The sequence below is a fragment of the Spea bombifrons genome, chromosome 6 (assembly GCF_027358695.1).
Source record: "Spea bombifrons isolate aSpeBom1 chromosome 6, aSpeBom1.2.pri, whole genome shotgun sequence".
Classification (NCBI taxonomy): domain Eukaryota; kingdom Metazoa; phylum Chordata; class Amphibia; order Anura; family Pelobatidae; genus Spea; species Spea bombifrons.
The window spans coordinates 43,465,575-43,486,909 of NC_071092.1; the positions used below are offsets into that span (position 1 = coordinate 43,465,575).

Consider the following 21,335-nt stretch of genomic DNA (forward strand, 5'->3'; position numbering starts at 1 on the left):
GGCAATACATAAATAGGGATCATTTTTCTTATTAACAAACATTAACACACTGAATGCCAACGGGATACGCGTCACACTAGGAATTGCTGTGAATGCCTGTCCGGTTGGCACTCGAGAGGTTAAGAGGTCACACAAATATATAATTATAATAAAAAAAAAAAAGAGCATACAAATTAAAACCAGTAAAAATAAAACCGTGATACGTCTGTGGCAAGGAATACTGAGGGGAAAGCGTGTGGTTTTTACTCTGGGATGTGGAAGTAAGTAGTACAAATACTTAACAAATAATTAAAAAAAAGTGTTAAAAGGTCAGTGACAACTCTCAAGACTCTGAGCCAGAATCTCCTCCCTGGCAGGAAGGTCATTCAGACTATTCATCCATCCAATAAACACAAATTAAAAGGAAATCCGGGGGGGGGGGTTCACAGGTAACCACGTGGCAGGGTATAGAATGGGGGGGAGGGGGAGTATAAATTAAAAAAGTGGAGGAGGGGTAAGTATGGTGCAAAGGAGCAAACGGGTCATTCACAGAACGTTGTTCATCTCGGGCGCTAAGCCTCTGCTCCGTGCTGCGACTTGCTTATTGCTAAACCTCCGGCTGTCCCGACCTCCCTGCAGCGAAGCCATCCTTGCTGAAAACCAAATTACGGTCGCAAGAAAGAAATGGATATTCCCGCCGTCGCAGCCTAAAGCCTCTCCGCGGCCGGGAACCTCGTCTGATTTCAGAGCGTCGGAGTTGGGCTGCACTGAAGATTCATTAAGAAAAAAACCTAGAAATCTTGTAGATAAAATCAAACTATGGTTGGTTCCCATAATGCTTCACTCACCAGTTTAATGTACACGTTCGGGAGAAATAAACCATTATTATTAGGGAAAGGCGAAGGGGATTATGGGTAATTTGGGATTCTTGGCACTGTCTTGCTACCGTCTAATTTGTGGGTATTATATCCACGTGACAGCCAGACTCCCCTCCGGGCTGATCCCGAGCTCATTTTTGGGTACTATTATATCCCTGTTACACCTAGAACCCCTTCCAGGCTGATCCCAGGGTCCTTTTTGGGTATTTAGGTCCCTGTGGCAGCGAGAGTCGCCTCTGGACTGAGCCCCCCCCCCAACGATCCTCATTGCACCGGCTTTAATCCCGAAACCAACGACCTTCCTCCCACCTGAGAAAGCACTCCGAAAAAAGCAAAGCATTTAAAGCACCACCCCAAGCAAAAGCTTTCAAGTATACCGTCGCCCTGCGGAAAAGATCGACAGAACCGTTATAAATAATTAGAACTTTACATTTCATAATCCACATATATTATTGTCTATTTACAGGTAGATAAATGCTTTTTTTTGTCGTCACTATTTACTTTTTTGTAAAGTGTTCCCTGAGTTTTGATTTGCAGTCTGTGGAGCGAGGATTCGGGATACACTTCCCATCGCGAGCTGTAGGGGGCAGGGGTGAGGAGGCGACGCGGAGACACAACGGACAAAGTACGGAGGCAGAGGCGAGTTTTCTTAATGGAGGAGGTAAGCCGTTCCCGTCCACAGGACGCCCAGAACCGCGTCGGCGCCGCGTCCCATGATTCTTGAATGCGTAAAATATCTTTTTGATAAATATCAGCATTTTTACATAAAAGCAAGAATATTCCACAATTGTGTTTCGTTCAGTCCAGTCCTCTGATGATCGCTACAGAGCGGTAACGGCGCAGCCGAGCGCGTTCCGTGTCATCGGCGTAATAGTCTGCAGCGCGCTCACATTGAACGGTTTGGGTGGGGAGGAACGGGGGTCTCCCTTTTGAAAGGCTGGAAGCGTATGCTTGCTTTTCGGCAAAGCGGAGCAGCTCTCAAGGCATGAGAATTAACGTACATTTTCCATGATTTTTAACCCCTACCTGCCAAGTGTTTCGTTATTACGGGTCTGTGGCCACGGCTTCTTGTCTGCATAGATGATTTAGAATTACACACCACGCGGCGGCTTCTTCCAGTCCTACTGCCCAACGTGAATTCAGATCAAGCACAAATAAAATTACACTGACTGACCGGGTTACCGTTACATAGCAGGAGTACTATGATGGGGGGGATAAATAAATATATATATATTAAAAAAAAAACCTTTTTCTACGGAGTTGTAACCCCCAGAATATTTAACCCATACGTCCGCCTCGGCATATTCTGGAGCGACACTGGCGGGAAAAGATTGGCCAGTTTTAAAGCTAAGCCGAGGCATGTTATGGCTTTAATATTTTATACAGCCGGTTCTCCTTAAAGGACGGACATGGATACTTTCTGCTTTCGCTAATTAAAGGTAAAGCAAACTTTTGACAGTAATGCATATATCTGAGCGGCCGGTGTAACCGATACGGAGGAACCGGGTAACGCTAACGGGATCCGGGATAGCGGAAGTGAAACGCAGCTTGGAATGAAAGAAAAATGAATCTTTATACGGTGAGAGCGGCTAGCGCTGCTTACTGCATGTAGGACGCTTATATTCCCTTTAACAAGCGGGGTGTCGTGTATTAGATACGCCGGACACTCTAACCGCAGTGAAATGCAGTAATTCCCGCACGCAGTGTTGTTTCCCCGCTGGTGGCAGCCGCAGGAATAGTTTCGTCCTGGGAGTAATAGGTGTCATCTAATTGGCAGCGCACTGCGTCTTTCGTTTCCCTGGCAAATATCTTTGGTGCACATTGGCCATTAATGCATTTCTCACGTAGTTAGAGTGAAACCCAGGGGGAACAGCAGATAACGGAGACTATGGGGGGGGGGTAACCCTTTCAGCACCAGGAAGGTGAGCAAAACCCACAATACGCATACCTAGAGCCGAAACCAGAAAGAACCCCCGGGTATCAGATCAGAGGCCTGGTGCTGCCGTTCTACACGGCAGAATGAACGGTTCGAATCCTGAGTTTAGACTTTGCCTCTATTACACGGTATAAAGTCCTAGATCATCTCATAGAGAAGGGATATTTTGACATCAAAATATTGCCGCGTTAAATGACTGAACAGACTGGATCTCAGTCTGTTGTGCATTAGTCTCAGGTTTAAAGTAACGGGAAAATAAATCTAATGACGGTCTTGGAAATGTAACCTTCTTGAAGCCTGATGGCCTGCGCAACATAACATAATGCAGCAGTCGGGAATTTCAGCGCTGAGGACTAAAACCTTGCTTACAGTTAAATCAATGGTTAGCTCTTTAGGCCACTGTATTCCCAACCAGGATATTTGCCCAGACTATATAGGTTGATATAGCGCATGCCGGCTACTGGAGCCGTGTTCTGCTTCTCAGACAGCGCTACTGAAGCCAATCACATAATTATTAGCAACTGGCTTGAGAGCAGAACGAGGCATTTTACCCTCAAATATTTGGGGGTAACGGCTACCCTTTAAACACTGTCACTCTTTTTATAAACCGCAATAACTAGTCGTCTCAAGCACTGAAAGGGCTAGAACTGAAAGGCTCCCGGCTCTTGGGGGAGAGCCATCCTGGAAAAAACGTGAAATGCTTGGCAGGTCTCATGCAAAGAGGCGATATCTTCTATCAGCCCCGGCTCACCACCTTGAATATTAGGACCGACGTACGCACGGGAGCAGGAAGGGAGCTCTTCACAGATGTGTTTTGGAAACGGACAATTGGAATGCAGTTGGATAGGGGACCTCACCCAAAGCGTTCTCTCACCAACATCATCAGCTTCTTCTTGCCTTTATAGATCTGCTTTAAATTGTCTATGAATTGGGCAAACTGCAGCAAGCCATCCTGTCCGAGTAAAAACGTCTCTCGGGCTTTGCTGAGAAACTCAATGAACTCCCCGTAGTGCCGGGGGCTGATGTGGGTGAGGCGCGAGTGAGTGGTGTTGATGTAGGCACCGACGGCCGCATCAAGCAGCTGCCGCAGGGGTGGTTTGTCCGTCGACATCAGTTTGCCAGAATTTCGCCTTCCGGGGATGCCGGCTAGGCCCGGAGCGGTCAAAGTGCATCGACGAAGGATGTCGGACAGTACAGTGGCACAGTGCACACTTTTTACCACCAACGGTACGAGGGCCGCCAATTCATTTTTCCCCAACGAGTGGCTAAGCGAGCAGGCCCAGAGTACGTCGTTAATGGCAGGGTGTGTGTCCTGGTTATACGCAAGGTTCAGATGGCTCATGGCCAGGGAGCAGAGTTTGAAAGCCCGCAGTGGGTAGCCTCTGTGTTCCATGTATCGAGCAATAGTAAATAGCTGTGAGTAGGTCATCCCCCCCGAGGCAGCGTCCACAGCGATCTGATACGCGGTTTCAAATGCTGTGTGGTCCTTTTCACACAGGGTCAAAGCAGACAGCGCGCAGTTCTGAGGATCTTTCATCGCACACTGCAAGGCCAGGGTCCGGGCGCAGCTGGCCAGCTCCTCTCGCTGAGCGTAGTCCAAGTTGAGCCTTAGTACAGTGCTATGGGACGTGGCTGCGGCCGCCACGATGCTGGTTGCTTCAGTAGGGGTGAAGAGAGTGTACCAGCTCTGCAGAATGCTGACCAGGGCACGTACACCTAGGAGCAAAGAACACGATGAAAGCATTCCGCCACATACTACAGCCTCGCTGCTAGAACTACTCACAACACTACTAGCCTTATTCATCTTTAAATGACTAAAAGCGTAGTGTCGTGGAGTGTATGCCATTCAGTCGGAAGCAGAAGCTGAAAGCTCAAACAACATACCAACTTCCGTAGCGCAGGTCACAAGCCACCTGACCATTTCTCGCCGCCTCCAGTTTAGAGTACTGAGAGTCATCCTCATTACCTGCAGAAAGAAAGACAACATTAGGTAAAAAATGGGGGCAGGGAAACAGACGTGGAGTCTCTCCCAAAGCCCTCACTTCAAGTCATTTCATTGGCTTTTGTTTTATAAGAATACTAATACTATACATATATATATATATATACACACACACACATACATACATACATACATATATATATACATACACACACACACACACACAGCATCGAAGTCTCACCTGCAGGCCGAGCTCCAGGGCAACGTTGAGCAGAGTGGTGTCGGAGCTGTTGTCGGCTGGAGTGGCAATTTTAAAAGCGTCCTGTGCCAGTTTAAATATGAGTGAGGAGGAGTGTATGTTCCGTTGAATGGCTTCCAGCACTGTCCGAAGACGCAGCATGTCGCCTGCGTGAAGCACAATGCACATCAGGTTAACCAAATACCCACAAGATGGGCAAAGCGACCCAACAACGGAGTACAACTAGGTCCGCTTTATGGTTTCCGGCAGTTCCATTTATGTGGCTTTACAACACAAACACGCAGTTTCTCTGCTAAATAATTACGCTTTTTATTTAGGTATTTCCTGCATAACCGTTGTTACCTTTGGCAGCAGTCAGCATGGTGGAAGCCAGCTCGCACTGCTGTGATTCCAAATGGCCCAGAGTGAACCAGCGAGGGTATCTACTGGGCACCACAGACACCATATGATGGGGGTGAGACACATCGCCCGAGGGTGCACTGCTTTCCAGCACCGGGAGTCTACAAAATAAAGACGTGCAAATAAGTATAAATCCTGGAAGCAGCATCATAAATTACAAAGAAAAGCGTGAATTTCAACATGAGTCACACCTAGCGAGAATCTGCAACTCCCCAACCAAATGGCTGTTTAGTGAATAACTCCCGATGAGTACGTTGACAACTTTCAGATCTAGACTGCAGGCTAGTAGGACTACTTGCACAACGGCATATACAGGCCTGGACAGATTTCAGGGACAGGCAGTTTCCTAAATGCTGTCTGTTGGTGGCCCTTTATAGATAAAACCACTTTTTTGTTTATTAATATATTAAGCTGGCTCCTGAATTCAGAAAACATTGGTCCAGCCTGGCATGAAAATATATACTTTCCAGCAGCAAACAGTTACCGCAACCAAGAAATATGGATACGCAAAAGGCCCAAGAAAAACACTCCACACACTTATATGCGTTTTTTACAGTTTTTTGGGTGTGAAGCGAGATAATCACTGTCATCTGTCCTTGCTTCGGGAATCCGTAAACGTACATACTCTTACCTCATGGCTCGCAGTGAAAGCTTATAGGCCAAGTCGGCATCATGGGGCAGCAGGGCGGTGAAGAGGTATTTGGCGAATGTGTGCATGGGCACGCTCTCCCGGTGTATGACTTCTCCCAGGCCACTGAACGGACCCCCTGTAACGCAGGATCGGGAAACGGTAAGAATTACGGGTTGGTTATCAAGATATATTTCTGGACTAGGACCAGCTGCTGCCTTATGTTTCCCCAACACCGGGATTAGACCCATAGCCAGTTCCCGAACGTCAGGTTCTCTTTATAGTGCTTGCTTTGCCTTACCTTCCAGCAGTAGGATGCATTGCTTGCGAAGGGTTTGCACAAGCACGGCGTCAAGCTCCAGCTCCTGCAAGCGACCGATGATCTGCTCCTCATTGCGACAAACTTTGTCCTGCGCGTACAGCCCCTCAGGCATCAGCCTCTGCTGGCCCATGCCCATTAAAGCCACCTCCAGCGCCAGGGAGAGGTAGGACTCGCCGTTTTCTTGGGAGTTGCTCGGTACGCAGACATGCTGATAGAGCGGGTGCTGCGATTCACTGCTCTCTGTAAAAAAGAAGAAAGGCAGAGCTCCACAATTAAAGGGGAAATCTCACACTTTCAGCTTCTTGATCAAGTTTACTCAAGTTCATTAATTCACGCAAATGTTTTGTTTTGTGCTATTATGTTTCAATACATTGTGGATTAAAACTGCTGGCCAGAGTATAACTGAGAATGGCTTGGGGGGCACAAACTCCCACACCTGCATTATATGGGGGCTGGGAGAAGTTTCCACAAGCACCCTCCCCAACATCATATCCAGAGCCCTCACTTGGCCCCCAAGATCTGGGGGTTTACAAAAAAAATTGATTTTTCATTCCTTGAACCCTAGGAAGTAACTGAGCACATCCAATCCTACCGTTAATCACTGCCCTCCCAAAGGGTTTGATGACGTCCTTACCGGATATCTCCATGGCGTTTTCGTCATCTGATCGGCAAGCCTCCGTTAGGGTGGTAAACAGGCAGCCAATCGGATCCAGGGGATGCCCCACCCACCCCTCCAGATTGGTTATCGTGGTCGCATTTCTCTGAATTAATTCTGCAGAAAAGGAATTTCAAAACATATAAAAAATATATATTTGCACAAAAATCACCAAGCTACACAAACACGCTATTAATCACATTGCACTTTTTTTTTTGAGTAATTTATGACTGTCTACATCCATGTGGCAATGAAGCCAAAAACCTGTAGTAAGATCAGACCTTTTCGCTAAAAGCTGCCTCCATCTCACAGAACACACAGGATTAAAGAAAACATTTCGTATTTTTACACACTGTTGTTCCTTCAGAAGGCAGGCAGACAGTCTCGTTCCTAATACCTTTCTTCTGCTGCTTGTATATCTCCAGCTGTCGCTGTTGTTGCAGACGCAGGGTGTTTATGATGGCAACTGCTAAGCGCAACGCCTCTTTGGGGTAGCCGTGGGAGCGCAGAGCATCCACTCGCGCGCACGCCGTGGGCACATGTTCTAAACAGAAAATAAAGAACGTCAGATAATGTGTGCTGTTGTGCGATGAACACATTTACACGCGTTTCATGATACCGTAACTCAGATGGATTAATAAATAGTCATTTAGGTTGGCAAAAAAAGACAAGTTCAACCTTGCTTTTTGACCTGAAAAAAAACACCCAACACCCTCAAAAAGGCAGAAATTCCTTCTCAGCTCCAAAATGACACCAACAGCTCTAACTAATGCCGGCCTTATAACCAGTTATATCACCGCATGTTCTTTGCCGAGTCATCCAGCGCATGTTTAAAGGCATCTATTGAATTTAATAGCACGAGGTCTGTGGCTGGCAAATTCCACATCTTTACCATTTTATCTGATTTAAATGCAAAATCATTTCTTCGAGTCTGAACGGATGTAGTCTTGTTCTTTGAACAGTCGTATTAATGAACAGGTCAGAGAGCGGCTGGTATTTGGCCCGTATGTATTTATATGATATATCCCCCCTAAGATGCCAGCTTCATCTTCTTTAGCCGTTCATCATCACTAAGACGTTCCCCGTTCCTCTTAACGTTCCTTAGCTTCTGCTCTCTTCCTTTTTTGCACTGCGTACTCAAAGTGCGCTCTGAACATTGACTTATACACCCCGATATATTACATGCCCTTGCAGCAGCTGACTGACATTGAAAGCTCTTGCTAAGTTTATTGTGCACAATTATTCCCAAGTCTTCTAAGTGAATGATTTCCCCAACACAACTTGAGGTAAAATTCACACATTATTTATTTTCCCAAACTGCATAACTTTGCATTTGTCAACGTTAAAATCGTAATATTGAGTAAATGCTGTTTTGTGGCATTTTCTGCAGATAAACTACATAAAAAGTGTATAAAATAATTTAAAAAATAATATATAATATGCCAGTGTGACCTGAAAATATTGCAGATACACATTGTTTAATGCAATATTTACATGTCGTGCAGTGAAGGTAATAATGTAAATTGTACTCACCCAGCCACAGCGGTTGGCCCTGGGAGTTAAAAAGAAGGCTCTCCCCATCTCTCTGGTAGGAAGGGGAAAGGTAAAAGTCACTGCTTATTATTCTCTGCAGGTGGCTGTCCTGCCAGTGAAGGTCACAGCCCTCGATGGCCCGAGTAAAGACAGTCCGTCGAGGTCTTACAAGAGAATCTGATTTAAAAAAAAAAAATAAAAGGTAAAGATTAACACATTCTCACGTCCGTACAGGTCTGCATGATTTCAAACAATACAAACGTCCAACCAATGCATGTTACCCTAAAATTACAATGCGCAAACCACCATAACGCGAAACAAGTCCCCCGTAAGACATCAGAAGTGGAGCACCAAAAACTTAAGAGAAGAACGCAATAAACACAAAGGGCTAAACTCTTTCTATCTTGTGATGACAAGAATAGCATAGCGTGAGCCCGGCAGGGAGGTAAATACCGAGCTTTAATCAACCTCCTGTCCCCATAGGAAGAGCTCGTCGTGCAGGGCAATCAGGACAAGTGCACCCAGCATCAAGTCGCAGACATTGATTTATACAGCTCATCAAATGATCAGGAGGAGGGAAAGATTGCACAGGTCAAAGCCAAAGCTCTCGGCACAATTCCTTCTTCAAGTCTAAAGGAGTAAAAATTCTTCCATATTCAGAGTCAGTTCTTAACCCCTTTATTGTTACCGATCCTTGATATTAGATGGTAAAATAGATCTGAAGACTTTTGGATCCTTTGGGGTCTTATAAAACATGGTTCTCTCAGTGCCGCCATTTACTTACCGTGACCGTTACTTTGGGGGAGTGCATTTGTGATGTTCGGAAGGTCGTTGCCGTAATTTCCGTCCTCTAAAGGACACACATCCATGTCTCCCCATTTCCGGAGCTGTCTAAGCCAACACGCTTTCTCCTCTGGCTTACAATGGGGGTTCAGCACAATGCAGACCCACAGAGCCCCTGGATAAGAGAATCACAAAATTGTGTAAAGTGTTACTTTTAATACATTTAACAGGAAAACAAAGGCTTATCTTAATGGTTTATTTAAACACAATCTTATTTCAGCTTGTCTCGGGTGATCCTTATAATATAAATTTGGTCTCTGCTTCAGCAAGAGCTGTTATCCCAGCGTAATGCGGCTGGGCTGCGAGTCGGGGTCTGCGATCATATACTCACCGAGCTCATCCCAGAGCTGCCGGCATTTATCCGTCATTCCAGTGCCCTGCTGTCTCCAGAGGGCCAGGCGAGGGTCGGCCATAAACTGTTCTGTGATCAAGGTCAGCATTCTGGCGCCATTGGAGTCTCTCATGCGCAGCATCTCCCGTACCTGAGGGAATTGGAGCCGCAGCATTAAAACTACTGATAGAGACAGAATTGTAAAAAGCTTCCGTAGAAATTGCCATTTAGTAAAATTTCGTAAGAACTTCAAGTTTAGATGAATTCAATATAAACCAAGAGCGCTAAATTCTAAACTAGTAATTTAACCAAAGGCGCATTTTCTTGAGATCGGGGAGCGCGTGATGACATGGTACGGCAGAAGCAAAGCTTTTATTTTTCCTGCAAAAAAATGTTGTTAATGAGATGATAAAAAAATCTAATCTTTTTGTAAATTTTTTTATTACCTGTATGTTGTGTGCATGGGGAGGATGCCGATTCATGATTTGCGAACGGCAGGGGAGCCAGAAGAAAGAAAAAGGGGAGAGAGTTAAGACATCGGGGCAAGCAGGAGAGAGGGGGGACAGGAGAAGGGATGAGAGGAGAAGCAAAACGGAGAGGAGAGAGAAAAATGGGGTGGAATGGAAAGAAAGAAAGAAGGAAAAAAACGAAAGCAAAGGGAGGGAAGACTTGAAAAAAGTGAGAAAGAGGGGAAAAAAGAGGAGGAAAGAAAGGAAACAAAAGAAAGGAGAACAAAAATAAAAAAGTGAAGAAGACTTGAAAAAATGGCGTTTGTATGATGTGCATATGCAAAAGTATCTATATATTAAAACCGGGCAGGAAACGAAAAGGGGACAGCCAGAGCAGAGCAGAGCAGAGCAGCGGAGCGCACAAAATCTGTTTCACATCACGCAGTGTGTATTTCAAGCATCTGATACATCGGAAACAAATACCGCACCTTGGCAAACATGGAGTTGAGTTGCTTCCCAGAACTGTAGTAACCTCCCTGAGAAAGGAACATCTTCACTTGCTCTCTGACTTGCTCCTCGTCCAGATGCCAGCAATTCTCGTCATTGATGCTTGCCCCGGCCGTGGGGTCGGGGGCTCCTAAAATGACAAAATAAATAAACCCTGTGCACTTACATTGCATCGGTGGATTCTAAAGTGAGTTTAAATGACGCCCCTTCCACTTTGGCCATTCTAAGGCACATGTGGCTCTTCTCTAATCTCACCCTGTTGTGGGAATCAACATTAATGGTTTGTAAAACACACAAGCCATTGTTTTGGTTCATGCTTTTCTGCCTTTGATAATGGACCCTGGACAGCTGCCCTGTCTTATCACTGAGTAAAGTTTGTTTTTTTAACATCCTTGACTGCCAAACCAAGTGGTAAGTCACATATAACACACTAAACATGCTGGGTTATGGAGCAGGGACCTCTTTTCCTAATGTACTTTTTTAACTTTACAATGAGTGTTAGATACGTGGAACAGCCTCTCAATGGAAGCGGTAGATGTTAACACGGTAAAAGAATTGGGATAGGCACATAGCTCCTAAATCAAAGACGAGACCAACGTCTAACTGGGTCGAGCAGGTCTTATCTCCGGTCACATTCTATGTTTCTGTTTGTTAGCGCTGATACACACAGGACAAATTTAGCACAAACCAGGCACTGACAACATTTTTGTTACCATCAAAATAACTTAAAACAAACAAAAAAACACATTTCTGCTATTATTCATCGGCTACGAAGCATTGAGGTTCAAAAATCCAATGTCTGCCTCCTGGCGGGAGAATAAGAAACACTCCCTAAAGTAACCAAAGGCTGAGGAAGCAATAGGTTTTAATGAAATAGAACCCCCCCCTGCCCGCGCATGCGGGATTCGGCGTTTACCGTGCACTTGGTTGATTTCAGAGTTTGAGGATAGGATCTCATCGGCCAGTTTCTGGGCCGTGGGAAGCACTTCTGTGTGATGGGCCGTGATAAGGTACTGCACAAACTTCTGCAGCTGGTCTCGGTTCATCTGGAAGAGGGTCTCTGAGATGGGAAGACGCAATTTCACCTGGTCCGGCTTGCGGATGCGATACAGCGAGAGCGCCACTACGTGGGCGCAGTAGAAAATGTCCCTGTTCCCGCAGCCACAGGTCACCGAGGTGATTTTGCAGCGATCGAAGCTTATGGCCACTTTGTAGGTAACCTCGGGCTCCGACTGAGTGGCGGGCTCTGTAACCGTGCCGCTTAAATGGAAGCCTAGAGGAACAACGAACAGGAGAACAGGAAACTAGTAAATAATCAAAATAAGAATATAATGTTCCGTTAGAATACAATTTCCTATTTATCTATTTAAACTTTCTGCACAATGATGCAGGAAAGATACAGCGTACAAAGAATAAACCCGTCTCTTTATAACCACGCTGGGAATTTTAATGTACGGTATTCCCTTGTAAGGAGCAGAAGTATCAGGTTTGGCTTTTTAGTTAAAGTTGTATCGATGGTGGGATCCATTGTCTCCCTGAGACATGCATCTGCTCTTACATCACGAAAACCACACGCTTAACCGCTGCCTGATGACATTTTGGGTTTAAATTCCAAGGTTGCGTCCTAGCACCGTGCGATCGATGGGTTAAACCTAGAGTATGAGGCCATGCAATGACATCAATGATAAACCAAGAGGACGCAGGTCTATATCCCCAGAATAATCCCTGCACGGTATGGAGGATTCAAAATATATCAAGTATCACATTTGCTTAATTAGAAGACTAAATCTGAAAAAAAGACCTTGTCTTGGTACACGCGGCCTACAACAGCCCCCCAATATGCGGACACACATAGGCGAGGGTCTCGTGGGTTACGCAGCGCTGATGTGACCCCAATACTAAGGAGCGATCTTTACGAAGCGTATTCTGTATAACGCAGCGAGATCCTGTCTATCAGTCTCTGCTCCTCTTCACGAGTTGCGGACAGGAATTCCGCTTCAAATTGGGTCCAATCTTTGTGGGCTCCGCACCCCAAGACCCTCAGGCTGCCTTACGAGCGTTGAGCATCATGGGACTTGTTGTCCATAAAGATGTGCCGCTCATCTCGCTGACTGACAGGCGAGTTCATGAGATCACAAAGTGATGGCAAAAAACTGTGGTTTTTATCCCCTCATAGGGTTGACTTATTTTCACACCATTTCTTTTATTATTTTATTGAGATCTAAAGTTTGGGGGGGGTCATCTTATAATCAAGCGGCTATTAGACTATTTCATGGCCCTTCCTTTTATTTATTTTTTTCCCAACTTTTCCTACCAAAGCAAATGGTAAAAGGAGATGTTAATGCGGCTACCAGCGGGTCTTGGATGGCTCTTATAATTTCCCCCCACGGCCGCAAGAAGCTCGGACAGAGACAGACTTCTGAGAACCTACAGTCTGTGTTCCTGGACAACTTGGCATTTCCATCTCGGATGTTGTAAAGAAAGCAATATCAAATTCGCAGCAGATTTCCAGGTATTAACGCTGTATGTGAGGAAGGAACCCTTCAGCAGCTACCGGCATCACCGCCGCTCCACTAACGCAGAACATTATGTTTTATTTGCTTTTATTTTTTAATTAGATGGAGAAATCTCAATATTGCCACATTCAACAGTAAGGTCTGTAATGAAACTGCTACATGTCGGGGTGACAGATATAGGTGCCCCCAAGCAATGTAAAGCTGCGCAACATATAGATCAAAACACACATCTCGAGTCCCAAGGTGGACATTTATGTAAAATGTATACTTTCGGATGCATTGGCTTAAAACCTAGTCATGTGAAGCAAAAAAAAAAAAAAATTATATATATATATATTTATAAATAAATTAAAAAAAAAGAAAAAAAGAAAAATATATATATATAAAATCACACACCGAGTATCTGAGCAGCTTGCCCCCAGACTGGAGGACATGCGATATTTTTACAGGATTATTCACGTAAAATTATATATAATAAAACACTCAGAGGTTAGTTATTTAAAGCCACGTTTTAGTTTTTCTAATGAAAGACTTCATAGACCGCCCGGGGTGGTGGCCGAGGAGTTTAAGAAATGCTATATTTAGAGGCGATCTAATTTTGTCGCACCTCACCTCCCAGAATACATAAATAGACAATAAAAAGACGATGCGCATTCAATAGACACGGGGGTCACGTTTAGAATAAACATAACACAAGGATGCTACATCGAGTGCGAGGAAAGCCACCCTGTGCTAGCCCATCACGGAAGACAACGGCTCCTATGATCCTCAGCCGGGAGAAAAGAAAATGTTTTTTTTTACTTAATATTCAGCGCAAGTACACAAGTTATCGATCGGACAAAGTACATCCAGGGTGTGATGGAAAACATGCGTTCTTCTATTTATTACTTTAAAGTCCAGGAGATGTTACAGACGAGTTAAAGGCTCCGTCCTGCTAGATAAGAAGCTGAGAAGCTTAAAGTCGCAACCGCGGAATAAGAGAACAAGATAAAGCTTGGGGGACCTTCGGAGATCCGGAGAACGCTTCTTCAGGCAGCACAAACAAAATCTGGAAATTGGCTGGAGGGTTTGGGAGATAAATCAATCAATTTCAGGCTTCTATCTGCTTTGCCAGATAAGATTAACAAATCTGTACAGATCTAATTAGGATTAGTTTATAGCCGTGAATATGTGTACTTTATTTCGAAAGCAATTTGCTCGTCGCAAACAGGACAGGCTGACAAGGGTATGCGTTCTTCAGCCTGGGAACGGGGGTCTGACGACTTAATACCGCCAGTGAATGCATCGCGTTGGGACAGGGTTGCAGGGCTGTGGCCCCCCCATTGGCTTTATGGGGTCCACTTTACAGCAATGCTGGATCGTCATAGTTGTTACTTTTTGCTATTCATTCGAACAGTTTGGTGGGCAGGGTAACGTGGCGCGCATGATCTCCAATATTTGTCATATACAGAGAGGCCCAGTAGACAGCCGTGCTCTTAAAACATCTGATGCTGGTAATACTGGAGATTAGTGGGCATTTTATTTATTCAGCAAGCTTGCTCCTCTGCATTAAGCCCAAAAGATGCTTGGGACTTGTTTATGCCGGAGGTGGCCTCTAAGCCTCCCTGCGCAGCTGAGTAAGCCGGGGGGACGCTGCTTCTTACCATCTGCTCCTCGCCCAGGACACCTCTAGCAGAAAGCAAGCGCTCGTTTCCAGTCCCGTTAACCTCCAATCAGCCATTAGGGCCCCTGTGCAGCTCTTCGTCTCACGCAGTTCAGGGCCCTATGCTTCCCATCTGTTCGAGCTGAAGCAGAGTTAAGTGACAGCGGGTCTATCTATCCCCTCCTGTGCAGATGCCATGGCCAGCGCGACCGGCTTCCCAACCCCCTACTTCTCACACAGCCCAGGCAATTTCCGGTGCCCTTTGTGGCTAATTAGTTCATAGGGAAAGGTTAATTTTAAAGATGATGGAAGGGAAACCCATATCTCACAGCGAGGTCGCCGGTTCACTAGGAGGACACTAACCGAAAGATTACAAATACCAGACCCTTTAACAATTATTACGGGGCACAAACGGGGTTAACATTAAACACGATGCGTGTGGAGACCATGGGAGCTGGGGGTTTGTATGCGATAACTGCTACTTATTAAAACTTGGGTCTCCGAAACATTCTGAATATATAAAAAATACTTTGTTTCACACAAAACTAACATTAGTTGTTTATTTCAGGGAAGATGAAGCGTTCATTACTCCATCTATTCAGTCCTGCCGGTTGAGTTCTGATATTTGGTTTGGGGTATGGGGCTGTACGTCCATCAGTGTGCTTTGTGCTTTTCAATAAAGATGCTGAGTATTACTCTTATTCTTTTGAATAAAATCGGCATCTTAAAACGCTTTCATTCTAGTTTACAAATAAGAGGCCAACCCTCTAAATCTGTGGTTTCCAACCCAATACTCAAGGAACACCAGGGGAGTAACTAGAAACCATATTGCCCCCGTGCAACAATTGTCCCAGGACCCCCTCCATCATCCGACTTCACAAAGCAACATACCCCACAGTGCCAACTTTGTCCCCAAACAGCTTGTCAGTGCCAACTTTGTCCCCAGACAGATTCTCTGTGCCATTTTACCCCCAGACAGCTTGTCTGTGCCATCTTTGTCCCCAAACAAGTTGCCTGAGCCTCTCTCTCCCTCCGTGTCGACTGATGCAATATGCAGGAAACGGATGTGATGTCACTGGGACAGAGTGTGAGATCATCTAGCAGATTTTTAAGGAGGGGGTGACAGTTGTGACCCCTGTGACCATGATTCTTACACCCCTGAGGTACATAAAGAAGGCAGGATTTCGACATACCTGCGAGTTCTGACTAGACCTTAGGGTAAATGACCCCACCTACCCCACAAGTGTATCATTAAACTCGCCGAAATTGGGGTAGTTTGATGTAGTGGGGGCTGAGCATTAGGTGGTCTTACAGCGTGACAGAATCCCCAATATTTATGCCTCAGATAAGTGCTGATTTCCTTGTTTTGCTTCAGGATTTAGCAATTATTACATTTTATACCAATCTGAGCATTTCAAAGACCTGCGACTGTTAGTGTGCTTTGAGGACTGGGCTGGGAAGCACTAAATATAGGGTTATTTATAATTACAAAAAAAGGGCAAACAAACAAAAAAAAGATTCAGAAATTTCCATCTGCATAACGCAGAGTATTTCATGAGCTAAAAGCAAGTAATCTATTCAGGGAACACGATGTCCAATGACAACGAAACGAGTGACTAATCCCTCAACATCAATTACCAAGCCATCAATCTCAGGTACCTAGAAATGATTAGGAGATAAGAGACGGCTTCAAGGAGGTGCGATGCCGGCGCCAGAATTCACTCGTTCTAAAGAAAGAAGAGGCCCCCGAACACACAGAACAGCGTTATGCAATTTTGTTACAGTAACAGTTTTTTGCTGAAAGGTAACATCAGTGCACTTTTTGGATTTTGTAGTCTCTTTGATGTCTAACACCCCAAACACACAAAGGGGGCTCCCTGTATTTGGGGATTTAATGGTTTTCTATAGGGCTGCAACTAACGATTATTTTAATAATCGATTAATCGGCCGATTATTTTTTCGATTAATCGATTAATCGGATAAAAAAAAACAATATGCAAATTTTTCGTTTATTTTAAAGAATTTAATGAACTGGATGTTAAAAAACAACTTAAAATTTACATTAACATTCTTATTTTGTTATGATGTAATAAAAAACAATATTTTCAAAGTACAAGAACCCAAACACAATATTTATGAAACAAAATAACCCCAAACATTCTGAAAAGAGGTGGACTATTACTGTTCAAGAAACTTTGCCCCAGCACTTTGCACTTTGCACCCAGCACTTTGCACCCAGCACTTTGCACCCAGCCCTGGCACTTTGCACCCAGCACTTTGCACCCAGCACTTTGCCCCAGCCCTGGCACTTTGCATCCAGCACTTTGCACCCAGCATTCAGCACTTTGCACCAGCACTTTGCACCCAGCCCTGGCACTTTGCACCCAGCACTTTGCACCCAGCCCTGGCACTTTGCACCCAGCACTGGCACTTTGCACCCAGCACTTTGCACTGTGCCCCTGCACCCAGTCTCTAACTCTGCCCTGCACCCAGCCCTGCCCCCACATTCTGCCCTGCCCCCACACTCACACTCTGCCCTGCACCCACTCTGCCCTGCACCCACACTCACACCCTGCCCTGCATCCCCACCCCCACTCTGCCCTGCACCCAGTCTCCCACTCTGCTCTGCACCCACACTCACACCCTGCATCCCCACCCCCACTCTGCCCTGCACCCCCACCCCCACTCTGCCCTGCACCCAGTCTCCCACTCTGCTCTGCACCCACACTCACACCCTGCATCCCCACCCCCACTCTGCCCTGCACCCCCACCCCCACTCTGCCCTGCACCCACACTCACGAACCGCTCTGTGCGAATGGAGCCACTCGCACAGAGCGAACCGCTCTGTGCGAATGGAGCCACTCGCACAGAGCGGTTCGCTCTGTGCGAATGGAGCCACTCGCACAGAGCGAACCGCTCTGTGCGAATGGAGCCACTCGCACAGAGCGAACCGCTCTGTGCGAATGGAGCCACTCGCACAGAGCGAACCGCTCTGTGCGAGTGGAGCCACTCGCACAGAGCGAACCGCTCTGTGCGAGTGGCTCCATTCGCACAGAGCGATTCGCTCTGTGCGAGTGGCTCTGTGCGATCCGTGCACATAGACATGAAGAATACTTACCTCCGGAACGCGTCACATCCGTCACGTAGCTAAAAGAAGGCGGAGACTGCAGAGCGTGTAGCAGAAGCGGGGAACGCTCGCGGAGGTAAGTAAAAGGAGCCGAGTGCTCCAACAACGAATTGATCACTCGATTAATCGATAACGGAAATCGTTATCGATGATTTCCGTTATCGATTATTATCGATTTTATCGATTCGTTGTTTCAGCTCTAGTTTTCTATTCTCCAAAGTTGCAATCCTGGGTGTCTTGTGTATGTCATAGTAATGGGGCGAGAAATTCCCTCTTTAGTGACCCAGTTTTATCAAACGGGTAGGCTTTCTGTACCGTTTCGTTAGACCCTCGTAACTACTGGTGTAAATACTCCACTGGCACACACTCATACTTACCACTCTTTCCCAAACTGATGAAAACTCAAACTCACTAAACTCTCTCAATCACACCCTCAGCCCCACCATTCAAACACACACCACTATCGGTATAATGCACACACATCACTCTCAGCCACATGGAGCTTTACGTGAGTACTCTGTCTATCCGGAGGCAGTACTGCTGGATTTTGTGTGTCACATCGCTTCCTGGGGTCGATGCATGGATCGCCGTTCCGGTTTTGCGCACAGAGTTCGCTACTTTATTCCATGGACAGGATTAGAACCGTAATAGCGAGATAGGTGCAGTTATGACTCCGATTCCAGGTCCTGTGTAAGTAACTACTGAGTGCCGGAGGGGTAAACAAAGAACTGCTTCCCCTTCCAGTAATAAACTGGTTTACCCTCTGGTTACTTCATACATGAACTGTAGCCAGCCGGGGGAAACTCACTATAAGAGATGCAGGTCAAGCAGCTGCGGCACAGACACGGGCTGGCACTAAGAGGCATTGAAAGTCCAGATCACCGCAGACACGGTCGCGCATCTTCCTCTATCCTTTAATATCCTGCCTTTTGAGGTTAAATTACGTACAGCTGGGAAATCAGGCCGCTCGCTGGCAGACTGCGCATGTACAGCACTCCCTTATACCAAACCGGGGAAGACTAGAACCAACGCAAACAAATCCATAACTGTGGAAAAAAGAGGGGGGGCAAAACTGACCATGAAAACCTGTATTTAATTAAACTGAAGAGGTCTTTGGCAAAATCAGAAAAAAATATTTAAATCCCCTAGCAGTAAAGATGTTAACATAATGAACGTGGGTGATTAGCAAAGAAGAGCAAATAGTTATATCCAGTTCTAGTTATATGTAGGGTATATTCTGAGTGTGACGGGATCTGCACTCCACTTATGTTTCACCACGGCAGCTTTCTGTAAGCGCAAAGTAGCCTGGATTACCGGCCCCCCAAAAAACAAATACCACTGGTTAACGGGCACACGTACAGAGCACACCCCTGACTGCAAGTACATATACACATCAACCTATATTTTAATAAGAGCTTCACATTTACCCCTGTATACGGGTGTCACGCTCACCGCGTGTCCACGAGGTCACACGCACCCCAGACAGCATTCAGTTTCTGTTCTCTTGCTGCCGTTACACATTTCCACTTCTTGCATCAGCCCGTGTGAAAGCGATGAAGGAGCCGCGGCTCAGCGCCGTTTAGCTGGGAATCCGCTGGGGCTCATGTTCTGAATCCCACGCTCACTCCGAGTTTGCCCAGAACAGTAAGTTAGGCAATTAGAATGGCCTCTTTCAACCTCCTCCTTCCAATACCGGCAATTAAACAGAATACACCGCAGACCGGCAGTTCCCAAATGAAACCATCGGGGACAAACACGCTGGGCCCGCCAGGGAATGAAATCACTTTGCCACGGGTAGTTAGAGTTTAACTCGTTCGTTGCAGTATAAGGGTGCTGATATTTCGCACATTTCCCTGGAAGAAATTCCTAAAATCTCACATCTAAATGCAGACAATTTTACTTTATGGAAAGGGTGGTTGATAAACGGAACAGCCTCCCATCAGAAGTGGTAGAAGCTAATACAGTGGGGGAATCAGCCTGTGAATGTATATATGCAGATTTCGGATACTCAAACCCAGGTATGCCTGGCCTTACTCGAAGGTCATGACCTACACAGGCTCAGACATATATGTGAGCGCCGTTTAATAGACTGCTTCTTATCTAACGGAGTCCGGTCTCCATCATCTGGAAGAGGCTCAGTAGAGCTATAATTCCGCAGCTCTGTTTACATTCTAACCACGGGGACGCCAGCCATCTCCCCCATCTCTATAAGACATGCGCTTTGTACTACGACACTTCCGGGACTTCTGGTACTGGAATTCTGGGTATGCATTCCTTGGGTTCTGGATGGCTGTTCCCATAGCAACAGGGTCTGATGCGAGGAAGTGAGTGGACGGGCATTCTGCCAGATCCCGGCATTACAGCAAAATCTTAGGGGGTAATCCCATCCGTCAGGCTGCCGGCTTTACTTCTGTTAACTAAATCAATAAGACTGTAAGGGGAGTGACGGGGAGGAAAAAGCACATGGTTTAAGGAGGTTTTGTATGGATTTATTCACAAGCAGCAGTTATTTAAATGCAACATGGATCCATCTGTATAAGTGCAGAGAAACGCACATTACCAAGTGAAGACATTAATATAAATCATACATAGCTCAGGGTCACATTCCAGACATAAAACGTGTTGCACGCCTTTGTTTCCAAAGGGGTTTAAAGTCCAGAATGTAATATTCACCGGCAGATAGCTGAACAAACGGCTGCCAGCATCAGATAAACGGCTGACTGCAGCCCAACACGTCGAAGGACCTCGGCAAGATTTATTTCGCAGGATTTAATGCATATATTGGTACTTGGCGACCATGCTTGGCTCGTCTCGAATAAACACAACACACTGGACCTCCACCTTTACAATAATGAAACCAGAACGGTTACCGCGCGGTTACACCGACATTACTGAACCGACTGACCGCTGGACACCGTGTACACCCGGGGTAGGCAGATCGAAGTTCTTAATTGTTTAGAAACTACAATTCACATTATCCTTCAACACAGTAGGTCACATTATCCATTCTATTGTTGTATAGAATAATATCCCATACGACATGAACTCCTGTTTATTATAAGGATCCGCAAGGGCAGCCGTGACAATAGACTGTTTGAAGAAGGCACATTATAAAACTTTGGGACCGGGACCGTCTTCCAACCGTCTGGTTTTCCAGAGCATTAAAAATAATCACGTACCGAAACAGCACAGGTTTAGATGTAAAGAGACGATGAACGGCTTCATATAATTTACCAGTCTAGGCTTTAGAGCGCAACGGGGTAAAAAGCCTCCCTAATAAACGGTCGCAATCGATTAAGATTTACACGTAGGAGGATAGTTACAGTGTATTTGTTCAGCTCTGCAGCGCATTCATGCGTCGTTATTCACGCTAACACCTCCGACTCTTC

At 45.8% G+C, this 21,335-nt stretch overlaps 1 protein-coding gene across 1 annotated transcript in view; it reads right to left on the bottom strand.

Moving 5' to 3' along the window:
* Window positions 1–3,485: 3,485 nt before the first annotated feature.
* ZSWIM5 (zinc finger SWIM-type containing 5) overlaps window positions 3,486–21,335 on the bottom strand; it is a 33,423-nt gene continuing 15,573 nt past the window's right edge. Inside the window, exons 2-14 of the mRNA XM_053469870.1 lie at window positions 11,578–11,934; window positions 10,643–10,791; window positions 9,706–9,856; window positions 9,316–9,489; window positions 8,532–8,708; window positions 7,396–7,542; window positions 6,978–7,115; window positions 6,323–6,583; window positions 6,025–6,160; window positions 5,337–5,494; window positions 4,977–5,140; window positions 4,678–4,759; window positions 3,486–4,509 (exon numbers count right to left, since the gene is read on the bottom strand). Of these exons, the coding sequence (XP_053325845.1) occupies window positions 3,647–4,509; window positions 4,678–4,759; window positions 4,977–5,140; window positions 5,337–5,494; window positions 6,025–6,160; window positions 6,323–6,583; window positions 6,978–7,115; window positions 7,396–7,542; window positions 8,532–8,708; window positions 9,316–9,489; window positions 9,706–9,856; window positions 10,643–10,791; window positions 11,578–11,934 (2,957 nt within the window). The 3' untranslated portion in view covers window positions 3,486–3,646. The remainder of the gene's footprint in view (window positions 4,510–4,677; window positions 4,760–4,976; window positions 5,141–5,336; window positions 5,495–6,024; window positions 6,161–6,322; window positions 6,584–6,977; window positions 7,116–7,395; window positions 7,543–8,531; window positions 8,709–9,315; window positions 9,490–9,705; window positions 9,857–10,642; window positions 10,792–11,577; window positions 11,935–21,335) is intronic.